Source organism: Drosophila suzukii, chromosome 2L (assembly GCF_043229965.1).
Source record: "Drosophila suzukii chromosome 2L, CBGP_Dsuzu_IsoJpt1.0, whole genome shotgun sequence".
NCBI classification, from domain to species: Eukaryota; Metazoa; Arthropoda; class Insecta; order Diptera; family Drosophilidae; genus Drosophila; species Drosophila suzukii.
In genome coordinates, this window is record NC_092080.1 from 25,350,600 (window position 1) to 25,366,608 (window position 16,009).

Here is a 16,009-nt window from a genome sequence, read left to right on the forward strand (position 1 = left end):
TAACTTTATTGTCTGGGGCCGTCCGGTTGGTAATTTGATTAAACAGCTCTAACAGCATTCCCCATATACATACACACATGGCACATATATTCAGAACGTTATAGATGGCTTTATCAGTTTGATAAGAGCATTTATAATTTTTGGTTGCATTTTTGAATAGAAGCATTAAAACTTACCCGTTTCAATTTGATAGACTTAAGCTAATGGAGTCTGTACAGGACGACTCAGGGGATGTCAAATTAATTGTTTTTGACAAAGATTATTTCGAGTTGCTTTTCTTAAGTTTTTAAGTATGCTATAAATGCTTGCTTTCAGTTTCAAGCTATGTTTTCTGTTGGCAAGAGCATTATAATCAAATGGTAGCAACTGCGATTTTCTAATCATAAAACCTTCTTTTTTCAGTTTCTAAAACGAAAACTATTATAACTTGTATGCACATGTGCTTTTGACATACTCGTACATACTGCAGAAAGCGTTCACAGTAATACAAAGGAACTGGGGTAAAGAAAAAATTCGATAAATTAAGCGCAACCAAAAGGTTGTAAAACAATGCTTTTACATTTTTGCTGGGCTTTGCGTATATATATATATATCAATACATAGGTGCATAGATGGAGAAATGTACTGTGTTTAAGTTGGTTCTGAGTAGTGCAATTCATAACTGAAAATTTTTTATCAGAATCAGAAATGTGAGTCAATATACAAGAAAAAAAGAGAGTTTCCCGCTATACAAGTTATGAATAATATTTAATTATGGCCTTCAGGGACCTTTACAAAGTGCGATAAAAACTGATGTATGACGCAGGCGAGTACCGCTATTCTCTACGTAAAATAATAAGTCGTGCGGTTCTGTAGAATTCATCGCATTTATTTCCGCATGAGGTTGATAAGAAAGTAGGTGAAAAGGATTCTCAAGAGAATTTATGTGGCAAAACACATTCCTACGGAATGGTATATATTACTTATTCAATTTATAGTCCCCTCAGTTCAATTTTGGTCGGCGACTAAAAAAGTTCAGTATGAAAGTCCTCAACATCAACATCTTGAAACTTATTATAGCTGTCATTCTGTATTGTGTTCTGTTCGTCGAAGAACAAGAGATAGGCGAAAATGCAACATGGTGAATATCATAAAAGCAATCAAACAGTGTAGCACGTTTTACAATCGACTTATTTCAACATAAACTAGAAGTAAATTATAAAAAAATCTAGGGGTGATCTTACTAACTTAATAAGTAATAATTCTCGATCGATTTTGGATATAATGCCAATGATTTTGTTACCGCAAGTTCTGTTAAATACTCCTTCTGTGCAAGTTATAAAAATATACATTTTCAGTGCGCTAACTTTTGTCTTTATTGTTTTCTTATTTCTAGTACACCTTTTACCCGCAAAATCCCAAATGTAGCTCAACTGGAAACTGAAACGCATTATATTTACTGAATTTAGAAACATACGTGTTCACATTCACGTATTGTAATCTTCGCTTCAAAACGTATAACACAAAATAAAACATGCTCGTCTTAACCTAATTTAAAAGGCCACGCAAAAATACAATTTTTTTAATGGGCTTGTGGACTAAGGGATCGCAATCCTTGATACAATTCCTTTTGTAGAAAAGCTGAGAAAACAGCTGGAGGAAACACCAACAACGATTGAAAATTCTTAAAATTGTGTTTCGCTTTTTATATGTTAATTTAAAGTTTTAATTAAAATATAAATGCATAAAGATATTTATTTGTGAATTTTTTGAGTGACACTAGCATGCAAGGGGAATTATAAGAAGAATAAGAATTATAAAAATAAGTTATAAATCTGAACTCGAGAAAAAAATGAATTTTTTTAAACTAGTGTTATTAATCATTTTTATTTTAAAAGTCATTGATAACACCAGTTTACAAAAGAAAATTGATGAAATACGCCTTTCAGGAAACCTTTGTTTTCCGGTAAGATACATCTCCCTGATTAAGAAAAGGGCACTTAAAATTTTTTCTATGGTACCAATTTTTTTTAAAGTGTAAAAAACGTTTTTCGCACTTTTTTATTTTATAACTCGAGTTGTGATAAACCGAATTCGGTCATTAAGGACTCATTTTACAGGTAATAGAATGCCCTTTAACTTTCTTATACACATCATTAAGTTCCATTCATTAGTTCAAAAGCTACACTTCGTCAAAGTTGAAAAATTTGGAAAAAAATCAAAAACGCTGGCATAAATGGCTTCTTTAAAAATACACGCGTAAAAACCGAAATTAGTTTTACGTTGTTTTCTTGATGGCTGAACCATAACGGAGAATATGCGCCATAGATCACGACAATCCGTTGGTAAATCGATTTTTAACAGATTTTTAAACGTATATACCCAAGTTCATTATTCGGGAGCAGCGGCCGTTAAACGTTATTTTAAATTTTCAGTGCTGGGGAACGTAAGAATTTGGTGCAAGTTGTTATGCATAACGTCAGTTTCTTTGCTATTAGCGCTGGGCAAGCTAAAGAGTATGCGATTGCAGTTACGAGGAAATCATTTTCATATATTTTTAGCAAGGAAACTGACGTTATGCATAACAACTTGCACCAAATTCTTACGTTCCCCAACACTGAAAATTTAAAATAACGTTTAACGGCCGCTGCTCCCGAATAATGAACTTGGGTATATACGTTTAAAAATCTGTTAAAAATCGATTTACCAACGGATTGTCGTGATCTATGGCGCATATTCTCCGTTATGGTTCAGCCATCAAGAAAACAACGTAAAACTAATTTCGGTTTTTACGCGTGTATTTTTAAAGAAGCCATTTATGCCAGCGTTTTTGATTTTTTTCCAAATTTTTCAACTTTGACGAAGTGTAGCTTTTGAACTAATGAATGGAACTTAATGATGTGTATAAGAAAGTTAAAGGGCATTCTATAACCTGTAAAATGAGTCCTTAATGACCGAATTCGGTTTATCACAACTCGAGTTATAAAATAAAAAAGTGCGAAAAACGTTTTTTACACTTTAAAAAAAATTGGTACCATAGAAAAAATTTTAAGTGCCCTTTTCTTAATCAGGGAGATGTATCTTACCGGAAAACAAAGGTTTCCTGAAAGGCGTATTTCATCAATTTTTTTTTGTAAACTGGTGTAATTGTTATAAAAGACTTTTAAAATAAAAACCAAAATCAACTGTTGGTGGAGACATTCAAAATTAAAATTTATAATAATAGTTATTGAAACTTTTATAATAAAAGTTAAATTATTTGCGTCTCTTTAAAATATTTATTATTGGATCAATCTATCCCGTCTGACAAATGCAAATCAAATTTAATTCGAGGAATCGTCGTAAGAAAAACCTGTTTACAAACATTCAGCACGAGTAGTGACGTATCTTTATATCCAAACGCCGTCAATCAAACGCGATTAGCAAAAACGAGTTCTACATTTCTTCAGAAGAGGCATACAGCCAAGTTAAAGTGCAATTAGGTGCAGCTAATTAAACCTGAAATCAAGGAGACATAGAACCGAGACGGTGGGAATTTCACGTTCATCTCAGGGCAATACCACACGTTAAATCAGTAATACGGTTTTGCCCGATTCGCAAAAACAAAAACACTGATAACAAACGATCGAGGCAGATTGGAAAAGTATAAAAGCACGGACGGACGTTCTGTAGAGTCATCAGTTGAATTGGCCTTTGGTTGTAGCTACTTCAAAGATGAAATTCCTTTCGGCTGCCTTCCTTCTCGGCCTTTTGGCTCTGACCAACGGTAAGTATGGCCTTTATTAAGTGGGTTATATCAAGCTAATAATAATAATAACTATCCCATTAGCCACCCCTCTGAACCCGGGTAATGTCATTATCAATGGAGATTGTCGTGTCTGCAATGTCCATGGCGGAAAATGAGACGGAAATCCATTAACGGAACGCTCTTCGGCTGCTAAGATGGACATATAAAAAGATCAATAAATAATTTCTTATCAATTTTTGATTGGACTTCTAGAAATACTGAATTCCTACGCTCATCTGTTTAACTGTTGTAATACAAATTTCGATTAAGTCTCTGACCTAATCCCGTATTCGTATACACTCAAATGAAAATCTGTCGTCGGAACATTAACATATAATTTCATTAATGCCTGGAACTGTTTGGCGTTATTTCATTATTATTCACGGTCCAAACGGATTGCTGATTGGCTGGGAATGCGGGCCTTCGAATTCAGTTCATTGATTTGTTGTAAAATTTTTGCATAATTTCATTCATTTGCTGTTGCCGCATTGTTGGGTGCTTTATTGTCTGGATTAAGGAACATAATGTTCATTATATATGCACATTACTATTATGTTAATGCGCCTGTGACACATCACCCCAACTTCAATGTTTATCGGTGCAGATTTTTCCATTTTCCGTCTGCTATATGCATTGAGTTGTTAGCATTTTCCCATAACTGAAAACATGGTGCTTTTTAAAGCCTTCGTTTACATTTAATCAATACGGCATTCTCATTAAAGACTTTGCGTACTGGATAATTTTATCTGTTTTAATTTCTTCGTCGACGTAAATTGCAATAAATAAAAATAAAATTAAGTTAATTGCCATATTTCTAACAAACTTAAAGTTTTTTATTCCGACGGTTAATAATCCAATATTAGGTCAAAACAATTGAGTGTACGTAGATTAAATATGCGGTTTCTTTAAGTAAATTTTCATAGTACGAGTCATAAATGCCAATTTAAGATATGTCGGAAAGAAATTCGTCATAGTTTTATTTAAACACGAGTTCTTCAAAAGTCCATTAAGCTAAGCTTAAATTAAAATATTAGTAATGAGAATTTCTTCAGTTTTCTTCTTTTTTAAAAATTGTTGAATTTATCAATCACTTTAATTGATTCACCCTGTAATCTAGAAAACACATACATACATAGATCTCCCAGCAGCGCCAATAATCAAAATGCATTTTTTGGTCTCCCATTTTTTTAGCAAGCAAATAGAATTTTTTACTTTTGCCACAGAGTCCCAAAGGAAGCCGTGATGATGGGGGGAATCATCATCAGTCAACATGAGCTAGAGGACGTAAAAATTTCGGAGCCCAAAGAAGACCAATGCGCATAATTTAACTGAAGAGCTGTCATGCACTGATATTAATAAATGTTACATTTTTTTAGACTTTATTTATATTTACTAACAGAATATTGTACAATGAACATGTTTATTTGTTTAAATTTTCTTTTCAGAATGTTTTTATGCATTGTTTTGTCTAACATTTTTTGACTGCAAAGGAAAGTGATTTTGAATAACAGCCGAAAAGGAGGAATATTTTTTCACAGTGTGGTTTGCGTTTGTGGGAGTGTCAGAAGTTAGGACGTTGAGTTTCATTTCATTTTGAGCTTTCGACAGCCAGCAAAATGGCAGCATGCTGTGTGGATGAAAGCCGCAGAAAGGCAAAGGATGAAGAGCGGGGAGTATAGAATCGGGGGAAAATAGCTTGGCCATCTTAAGTGGGGGTCCTTCATCGCATAATCTCGGTCCCTGGGCCTCGGCATCATTTTGGCTATTTTTATCTGGTTTCTTTGGAACTCCAAGACCCGATAATAATAGTAATGATCAAGTGCTGCATACCTTTCGGCAGCCTGTGAAAACCGAATGGAAGGTACAGTTGCACAACTTACAGGAAAATGTGTATACCTTGCATATGGATCACAATGTTTTCATCCCTTCTGTTTTTGTATAATTAGGATTTCCTTTTTGTACGGACCTTAGCGTATTGTAAAGTATATAGAAAAACTCCCTAGAATATGCTATATACCTTTTATTGTAACAACTCGTTCAACGTTAAAGACAAAAAACTAAAAACGACAGGTGAAAAGTCAAACAAAACAAGCTTCCGCAAAGAAAACTTTAGAACACCATACCACAAACCTCCTTTGACCAACCCGCCTTTTCCAACCCTTTTCCACTGCTGTTTAGCATAAAATTTACTGCACCAAGAAGCACTTGAACGTTGGCCCGGCCCTTAAATCCTACTAATCAAATTTATTACCGATATACAGCCAGACCAACCGCAAGCTATGCGTCTCCTTCTCTCTCTATATAGCCCTCTGTTTCTCTTTCCCCTTTGAACTTAGAACCGTGTCTGGCCACTTCAAATGCCTTGGCAATATGCATACTAAATTTAATTAGAGGGACGGGTAAACATAAATTCATCCACAGGACAACGGAGTCCGGAATGACGGGACCTCAAAGGCGGCTCAGACCTTTTTTGCGGGAAATATGAAATGATTTTGAATGCCCTTTTTTTCATACATACAAAATACATATATTTTCACATTTTATGATTGAATACATTACATCAATTAAGTAAGGAAGCTCACTTCGGCCAGCCCTTTAAGTTAAACAACATAATGCAATTCAAAACCATACGAATTTTATACAGAAACCGTATATGAGTGTTTAAAAAATGTATAATAACTACAGAGCATATGATCAAAAACAACGAAGCTATAATTTTTTGTTCTTTTAATTTTTCTATCATTTTAATGGGAGCTTTAGGGTATTGTTGTCTGACCGTCTCTGCATTTTAAAAACAAGTCAAGTAAGTTTATTGAAAGTCAAGCAAGTGACATATGTAATTATTTTGTAATTTCATTAGTTAAAAAAAAATTATGTTAAATAAGTAATATATATATATGTGTTTATATAATAAGTACATCCCATTATTTTATTTATTTAGTCGTTTAGTATAAAATGCCCGAAAAGCAAAAATATTTCTGAAAACTAATTGCACCCCAAAAGACCAAAAACGGTGGTAAATTGTTGGCTAATTTTGATTATTTTACTGCACCTTTTAGAGTGTGAGGTGCTACGTTAATTGCCCTACAGGCCCACAACCGGTCTGGAACACACGCATAGACACGTACCCAACAACTTGTACTGTACCCAATTTAAATGGAGTTCGGTCCCAGTTTAGGGGATACTCTGACAGAACTTTTGCTCATTTTATGCTCTTTCCGGAGTTGCCATGAATGTGACATTAATGAGCTCTTAGTTTATCCCACAGGGAAATGGCTCGGGAGATCCTGGTCACACAAACTTTATGGCTATAATTCGTCCTTGAATTCAAAGAGGGAGTGGAAGTCGGGAGCAGAGCCTGAGTATGTTCATAATTAAATTGTTAGTTGGCTAAAGGATATGGTCCCAAAATTGTCTGTTCATTTGCATGTTATAAAAGGTCGTCCAAACTCCAGATATCAACACTTAGGTGGGTCTTAATGGGTGGGATTTAAAAATTGTAAGCAACCTCTGTTTACCACTATTTGGTGGTCAGTTAAAGTAAGTTTCTCATTAGTTTCAACAAAGACACTGGACAGGCTAGAAAATGTTTTTGATTTCCCTTAAAATAATTCCTGTTGCAAAACAGTTCAAAAATTAACTCTATAAGCTTAAAATTAATTTGGTTAAGATAATTGCTTCTACTTAAAGGTTAGAAGGGCGCAATTATTATTTGATTGCTTATTACATTATTACTCTATAATATAATGTAATATAATAATATAATCCAGGGGTGGTCAAAAGTATTTACACAAAACAAAAGTTAAATGTACTCATAATTTCACAAAAAATTTTCATTTTTAATAAGTACTGGATGGGTTAAGAAGTATTGTATCATTCAAACGGAATATAAAAAATGTACATGAAGTAAGTTTAGATTTTAAGTATATTTATACACGATACTCGTAGTGTAAAAGGGTATACTAGATTCGTCGGAAAGTATGTAACAGGCAGAAGGAAGCGTTTCCGACCCCATAAAGTTTATATAGTCTTGATCAGGATCACTAGCCGAGTCGATCTAGCCAAGTCCGTCTGTCCGTCTGTCCGGATGAACGCTGAGATCACGGAAACTATAAGAGCTAGGCTATTGAGATTTGGCGTGCAGATTCCTGAGCTTCTTACGCAGCACAAGTTTGTTTCAGCAGAGTGCCACGCCCACTCTAACGCCCATTAGCCGCCCAAAACTGTGGCTACAGTTTTGATGATAGAAAAAAAATTTTAACTGAAATGTATTGTTCTCATCAATACCTATCGATTGATAAAAAAAGTTTGCCACGCCCACTTTAAAGCTTACAAACCGCCCAAACCTGTGACGCCCACAATTTTCATGCTGGATAAAAAATTTTAGCTAAAATGTATTGGTCTCGTCAATACCTATCCATTGATTCAATCCAAAAATTTGCCACGCCCACTCTAACGCCCTTAACGCTTAAATCTGTCTACCGCCGGTTAGGTGGCGCATTTTAATCTCGCTTTGCTGCTTGCATATCTCCATTTCCCTCTGGTCCCTTTAGCTGAGTAACGGGTATCTGATAAGCCGAGGTACTCGACTATAGCGTTCTTCCTTGTTTACTTTTGGTTTGTGTAAGTACTTTTGGCCACCCCTGTATAGTAAAAATACCCTAATAGTTAACGCGGATTAAAGAAATCTTATTAATCAATTGTATTCATAATTTTTATACCCGTCACTCGTAGAGTAAAAGGGTGTACTAGATTCGTCGGAAAGTATGTAACAGGCAGAAGGAAGCGTTTCCGACCCCATAAAGTATATATATTCTTGATCAGGATCACTAGCCGAGTCGATCTAGCCATGTCCGTCCGTCCGTCTGTCTGTCCGTCCGGATGAACGCTGAGATCTCGGAAACTATAAGAGCTAGGCTATTAAGATTTGGCGTGAAGATTCCTGAGCTTCTTACGCAGCGCAAGTTTGTTTCAGTAGAGTGCCACGCCCACTCTAACACAAACCGCCCAAAACTGTGGCTCCTACAGTTTTGATGCTAGAATAAAAATTTTAACTGAAATGTAATGTTCTCATCAATACCTATCGATTGACCCAAAAAAAGTTTGCCACCCCCACCCTAACGCCCATAAACCGCCCACAAACTTCAAAAAATTTAGATTCCGTAGCCTTATACGCAGCGCAAGTTTGACACGCGAATATGCCACGCCCACTCTAACGCCCACAAACCGCGAAAACCTGTGACGCCCACAATTTTTATGCTAGATAAAAAAATTTAACTGAAATGTATTGGTCTCGTCAATACCTATCGATTGGTCAAAAAAAAAATTTGCCACGCCCACTCTAACGCCCATAACGCTTAAATCTGTATACCGCCGGTAGGTGGCGCATTTTAATCTCGCTTTGCTACTTGCATATCTCTATTTAGCTGAGTAACGGGTATCTGATAGTCGAGGTACTCGACTATAGCGTTTTTCCTTGTTTTTATATAAACACGACAAATGGTCGTAAAATGGTTTATTGGTTTTTTGGTTAGGGCGACTTTTTTAAAGCTGATGACATCAACATGTAATCAGTTTTAGTCATATTTTGTAAAACAAAAAAATATCTGAAACCACCTTATAGTAGAGCGGACTACAAACCGAGCGGTAGTGTGTTTTATTCTCGCAGCGACCAACATATTTTTATACAAATTTAGAGTCGATTGAATTGTATATTTGTTTCCCTGACCGCATTTAATGAGATTATCAGTTTTTGCAATTTGTAATCCTTTTTTATTGCGATTTCCTCGTTTTCAGGGGGAAGTATAATTAAGAGCACTTAAGCACTTTTAAAGAACAAAAATAAAATAAAACCTTAAAAAAACAATACAATACAAAAGTGAAAATCTGTGTTAAATACTGGTCTTAATAACAAAAGAATAATAACACCAGTTTACAAAAAAAAATTGATGAAATACGCCTTTCAGGAAACCTTTGTTTTCCGGTAAGATACATCTCCCTGATTAAGAAAAGGGCACTTAAAATTTTTTCTATGGTACCAATTTTTTTTAAAGTGTAAAAAACGTTTTTTGCACTTTTTTATTTTATAACTTGAGTTGTGATAAACCGAATTCGGTCATTAAGGACTCATTTTACAGGTAATAGAATGCCCTTTAACTTTCTTATACACATCATTAAGTTCCATTCATTAGTTCAAAAGCTACACTTCGTCAAAGTTGAAAAATTTGGAAAAAAATCAAAAACGCTGGCATAAATGGCTTCTTTAAAAATACACGCGTAAAAACCGAAATTAGTTTTATGTTTTTTTCTTGATGGCTGAACCATAACGGAGAATATGCGCCATAGATCACGACAATCCGTTGGTAAATCGATTTTTAACAGATTTTTAAACGTATATACCCAAGTTCATTATTCGGGAGCAGCGGCCGTTAAACGTTATTTTAAATTTTCAGTGTTGGGGAACGTAAGAATTTGGTGCAAGTTGTTATGCATAACGTCAGTTTCCTTGCTAAAAATATATGAAAATGGCTTCCTCGTAACTGCAATCGCATACTCTTTAGCTTGCCCAGCGCTATAGCAAAGAAACTGACGTTATGCATAACAACTTGCACCAAATTCTTACGTTCCCCAACACTGAAAATTTAAAATAACGTTTAACGGCCGCTGCTCCCGAATAATGAACTTGGGTATATACGTTTAAAAATCTGTTAAAAATCGATTTACCAACGGATTGTCGTGATCTATGGCGCATATTCTCCGTTATGGTTCAGCCATCAAGAAAAAAACATAAAACTAATTTCGGTTTTTACGCGTGTATTTTTAAAGAAGCCATTTATGCCAGCGTTTTTGATTTTTTTCCAAATTTTTCAACTTTGACGAAGTGTAGCTTTTGAACTAATGAATGGAACTTAATGATGTGTATAAGAAAGTTAAAGGGCATTCTATTACCTGTAAAATGAGTCCTTAATGACCGAATTCGGTTTATCGCAACTCGAGTTAGAAAATAAAAAAGTGCTAAAAACGTTTTTTACACTTTAAAAAAAATTGGTACCATAGAAAAAATTTTAAGTGCCCTTTTCTTAATCAGGGAGATGTATCTTACCGGAAAACAAAGGTTTCCTGAAAGGCGTATTTCATCAATTTTCTTTTGTAAACTGGTGTAATATAAGCAACCAAAAAACAAATTAAAATACAGCTAATTACTTGATGAGCAAATCAATGAAGTTAAAATCGTATTACTGTCCTATCGCACAAGCCCGAGGCCCCGAAACCGCACCATTTGCAGTGCCAGATTGAGATTTATATGCCTCATGGAGTGCATCCCATAAATTTCGATACCAGGCCCACACTTACATGCTCGTTTGATGTCAACCCCAAATCTTCGGGGAGGAACGGAGGGTGCCACAAAACACCTAAATGTGTCTATGATGAGCCAACATGCCGCCAATTGATGCCGCATTTTGGGCAGCATAATGAAGTTGCATACACAAGGACGTTAAGCAATCAACAAAAATATATACACGCGACCCCAGACGCACGGTGATTTTATCTAAATCAATTCAATGAAAGCTCCAGCCAAATGCAGGCAGCCAGAACTGCAGACAGGCAGAAGAAAGTAACGTCCCGCATGGATTTCTGGCTGATGATGCTGGCAAACAGAGCTAAAAATACACAGAACTCAAAACTGAGAGCGGGGAATTCGGAATACAAAGTACAGAACCCTCCTCTCGAAGGGCAAACACAACAACAGAGTCAGACTGCGATAAGAGAAACAGAAACTCAAATTAAATTAAAATCTTTCAGTTTCAATTACGACTTTTTGTGTGCGCCACTCCAGTTCCAGCATACAAAACACAAATTGCATTCAAAATGCATTAAAAGCAATTTGCACGAAAAATTTACATAAAATCCAGGAGGGAGACCGAGAAAGAGACAGATACTGAGACTGCAACAGCGACAGTACAAAATTATTTTGCTATCAATTATAATGGCAATGACAAAACGCAATGCAACACAAGGTGAAGTTGAAAAGTCTTTTCACAGGCAAATAGAAATAGGATTACCATAAGGGATGATTAAAAGAAAAAAGGGAGCAGAATGCAGAACAAATTGCAATGTTGGCAAGCGCATATAAATAAACACAGAGATCAAGATTACAAATGTAAAAAATGCAAGGTATATTTATCTATATGACGCTGAGTGTTAGAGATGGTTTGGTTTTAAAAACAAAGAGAGTTCTTTAAAACTATTTTTTACAGGGGACATGAATTAGAAATAACGCTTCAGTCTGCCGAATATGAATATAACCTACCCCTGCGCCCTTCCCAGCATGAATATTTCCATTTCTTTGGTGTAAAAAAAGCATCATAGATTAGTCGCATTCGCATCGATGTAGCGTGGTTTTAATTCAAAGTAACACTACCACCAATCCAGAATCTGGGCTTGACCAATATTTTCTTTCATGTGCTGTTTTAGGTACCCCACACCATTCATCGTATAAGAATTTACAAATCCTGGTTGTTTAGATCCAGCCGCTTAGCTTAGCAAAGGCAGAAGGCAGAAGGATCGTTGAAAATTGGAAGACTGCGCTCCACAAACTTATAACTATACAAGACACTGCTTGCTAAGGAATCTTAATATGAAATTACATCTCTGTATCTTTGATATTTTTCAAAGTATCAGCATTTATATGGACGATTTTCTAAAGTTGTCGGCGATTTATGGTCGTTAGAGTGCACATTTTTTTTTGAGAAATCGATAGGTATTGACGAGAACAATACATTTCGGGTAAACATTTTTTTCTAGCACTTAAGCACAGTTTAAGGAATCTTAATCTGAAGTCCCAACTCTCCAGCTCGTAAAGTTTCCAAGACCACAGCGCTCACACGGACAGACGGTCAGAAGGAAAGACGGGCATGACTAGATCGACCCGTCTTGTGATGCTGATCATGAATTTGTATACTTTATGTGATCGTTTGCGTTGCAATCTTCTGGGTGAAATCATTATACCCTCTGCAAGGGTATAAAAAGTTATAACCAAACAATATTAAATAACTAGCAAAATAATTATTACTAAATAATTAGCAAAACAGGGTGCGAGAGGGACATAGATATATTCAAACAGCAAATCGTCTATTTATGAGACTTCACTTACACGCAACATACCGTGATACCTAGGTGGCGTGTTAAGGGAATAGGAATGAACGATAGGTGTCGCTTTTGTGTGGTGTGCAATCTGGCACTCCCTTTAGCTGAGTTTAGTAGCGATTTCTCTTGCTCTAGTTGTATACGTTAATTATTCCTGATAGCTTGATGTGAATTTTTGGCAGAGTGCAATGATAATATTTCCTCCGTCTGGAATAGTGAGTTTGGAAAATATATCGCTTATGCATTTTATTCATTTACCATCTCTAAATAAAATGCAGCTGACTATGCAAATTTATTTGTGTTGATGCTGTTGGTGGTGCATCACAGACACGCTTCAAAGGTGCAACCGACTGCATTTAAGAAGAAGGTATGTGACTCTGTCTACTCCTCATCCCACGAATCCTTATGTACTGGATCTTTATATCCTTATGTTGCCGTTGCGGGTAGGATGAGTGACAGGCTAAGGGACAGACTGGCAGCAGGGACAGATTGGCAGCCCAGATGAATTGCACTTGCAAACAGCAGGCGCCTGCTCAGCCAGCAGTGTTGCCAGAGTCGCTTTTTTCCCGTCAAAGCGGTTTTTTAGGGTCATTTGGTTAAAAATATTAAAAAGCTGGCGTGGGAATAGTGGGTTTTAAAATATTTTGAGTCCTTTTTTTAGATTCTTCTTTGAGTATACCCACAGAACAAAAGTATGCTCAAAAGAATAAAACAGTAATTTCTTAAATTTGTTTTTGTCATTTTACCGGTAAAGACGATGGAGGAGGGCTTTTAAAAATTTTGTTTGATTTTTTTGATTGATCTTCCCGTCAAAAACAGCTATGTTCGAGAAAAAAGTTGGCAACACTGACCACCACGCCCTCCTAACTCCCAGTCCCTGACCACGCGGCCATTCCGCAGCGACGTTGTCGAAGGTGTTGGAATATTCCAGCAATGAAGGCCTTTGTCTCCTTTGCGCCATCGTGGCTTTTCCCATTCCCTGTATCAACCCCTCCATATAACATTGAATTATTGCTTACTGCATGCTACAAATCAGCCATAAAGTTGCTGGTGTTTCTGTGTCGGTGTTGCTGTGGTGGTGTGCTACCAAATGGTTGCAATGCTGCAACCCACCCATTAGTGATATCTCCTTGGATAAATATTGTTCTTCTTGTTCAACTGAATTTCGATTGACCTTTAAATTAAATTTGCTATCTGGTTTAAAAGTTGCGGCTCACAGTGATGTGAAGATGTTAAGATAGCTACATGCGTTCTCGTAAGTTGCAGAAATTTCTTGACATTTGGCTTGATTTGGTAAATAATTCAAGAAATTTAAGATATTCAATGTAAACCATTTACGATTTAAAATAATTTAATGCACAGATTTGTTTACAAGTATTTCTCTTGACAAAATTTTAATTTGTAAATCTCTTCTTATCTCTTATATCGAATAATGAAAATTCGCTTTATTTTTCTTACGTCTAAATGCACACCCAGAAGTCCATATATATATAAACTTAATAATGCCCTGTCATTGTTTAATTTCTCGAGAGTAGTAAAAAAGACCATAATGTGTTTGCAAAAAGGAAATTATAAAAAAAGAGAGAACTAGTGCCACCTAGCGGCTATGCTCATTATATTTTAATGAAAGGTCAGATTTAATAATGTTAGGATATGTATTGATAATCATAAAAACATCTATGATATACTAGCACTTTTTATCGCTGATATATTCTGAACGGTAAAATCTCAAAGGCTAAATAGTTTAAAATTTATAAGGAAATCGTTCGAGCCAATTTTAAAACAAGGAAGAACGCTATAGTCGAGTACCTCGACTATCAGATACCCGTTACTCAGCTAAATAGAGATATGCAAGTAGCAAAGCGAGATTAAAATGCGCCACCTACCGGCGGTATACAGAGTTAGAGTGGGCGTGGCATATTCGCGTAAATCTAAATCTGATATCCCAATTCTCTATCTTTGATAGTTTCCGAGATATCCACGTTCATATCTACGATTTTTTGAAGATTGTGGGCGGTTTATGGGCGTTAGAGTGGGCGTGGCAAACTTTTTTTTGGGTCAATCGATAGGTATTGATGAGAACATTACATTTTTATTCTAGCATCAAAACTGTAGGAGCCACAGTTTTGGGCGGTTTGTGGGCGTTAGAGTGGGCTTGGAACTCTACTGAAACAAACATGCGCTGCGTATGAAGCTCAGGAATCTGCACGCCAAATCTCACTAGCCTAGCTCCCATAGTTTCCGAGATCTCAGCGTTCATCCGGACAGACAGACGGACAGACGGACATGGCTAGATCGACTCGGCTAGTGATCCTGATCAAGAATATATATACTTTATGGGGTCGGAAACGCTTCCTTCTGCCTGTTACATACTTTCCGACGAATCTAGTATACCCTTTTACTCTACGAGTAACGGGTATAAAAATAGACAAAAATTGGTTTAAAAAACGTTTTGCTATAACTTTATTGTATTTATATAATTTAGGCAAAGATATCGTGATTAGCATATTAACCCATTCATCGGCATATGTCGCTATATATATAGCACGTATCTGTAGCATTAGTTGTTTAGAAACTAAAAGCCTTTAAAATCAAACTATTTTTTATCACCCGCTAAACTAGCGGGTTTTTTCAAAAGACGTAGATCAAAAGTTTTCTATATCGATCTTTTTAATACACCCATGTAGTCCCTAACACCCTTAATTAATAAAAATGGATTCATACGCACCAATAAACATAGGGACAAACATTTTAATTTTGGAAAGTCCCCCTTTGAAATAGCTTTCGCATTGTATTTTAACAAATGAGTTGTCATTCGACGCGTATTCTCAGTAAGAATAAAATTCGGCTTATAACCTGGGCAATTTATCCCCAACCAGCTCCAATTTTCTACATTTTCTCTTTTACACTTTCACCGCTGTTTCTCCCAGTCCAATTGAAATTTCTAAAGTCTTGCTAGAGTAGTTGTCACGCGAATACGTCACGCCCACAAACCGCCCAACACTGTGGCGCCCACAATATCCATGCTAGAAAAAAATGTTAACTGAAATGTGTTAGTATAGTTGGGGTTGACCTATAGGTGTTGACCTACCTATC

General features: G+C 36.0%; 2 protein-coding genes across 2 annotated transcripts in view; one reads left to right on the plus strand and one right to left on the minus strand.

Annotated features, from left to right (window-relative positions):
* Positions 1-16,009, minus strand: part of Sema1a (semaphorin 1a) — a 233,220-nt gene that overhangs the window by 110,123 nt on the left and 107,088 nt on the right. The window lies entirely within an intron of this gene.
* On the plus strand, positions 3,671-3,989 carry LOC108016348 (bomanin Short 3). Its single transcript, XM_017082985.3, has 2 exons — positions 3,671-3,745; positions 3,809-3,989. Exons 1-2 carry the CDS (start codon positions 3,694-3,696, stop codon positions 3,880-3,882), a joined length of 126 nt encoding a protein of 41 aa, XP_016938474.1. The 5' UTR covers positions 3,671-3,693; the 3' UTR covers positions 3,883-3,989.

Coding starts and splice junctions, on each gene's coding strand:
- LOC108016348 (XM_017082985.3), top strand. CDS start 3,694: ATGAAATTCCTTTCGGCTGCCTTCCTTCTCGGCCTTTTGGCTCTGACC. Junction 3,746..3,808: donor CCTTTTGGCTCTGACCAACG/GTAAGTATGGCC, acceptor CTATCCCATTAG/CCACCCCTCTGAACCCGGGT.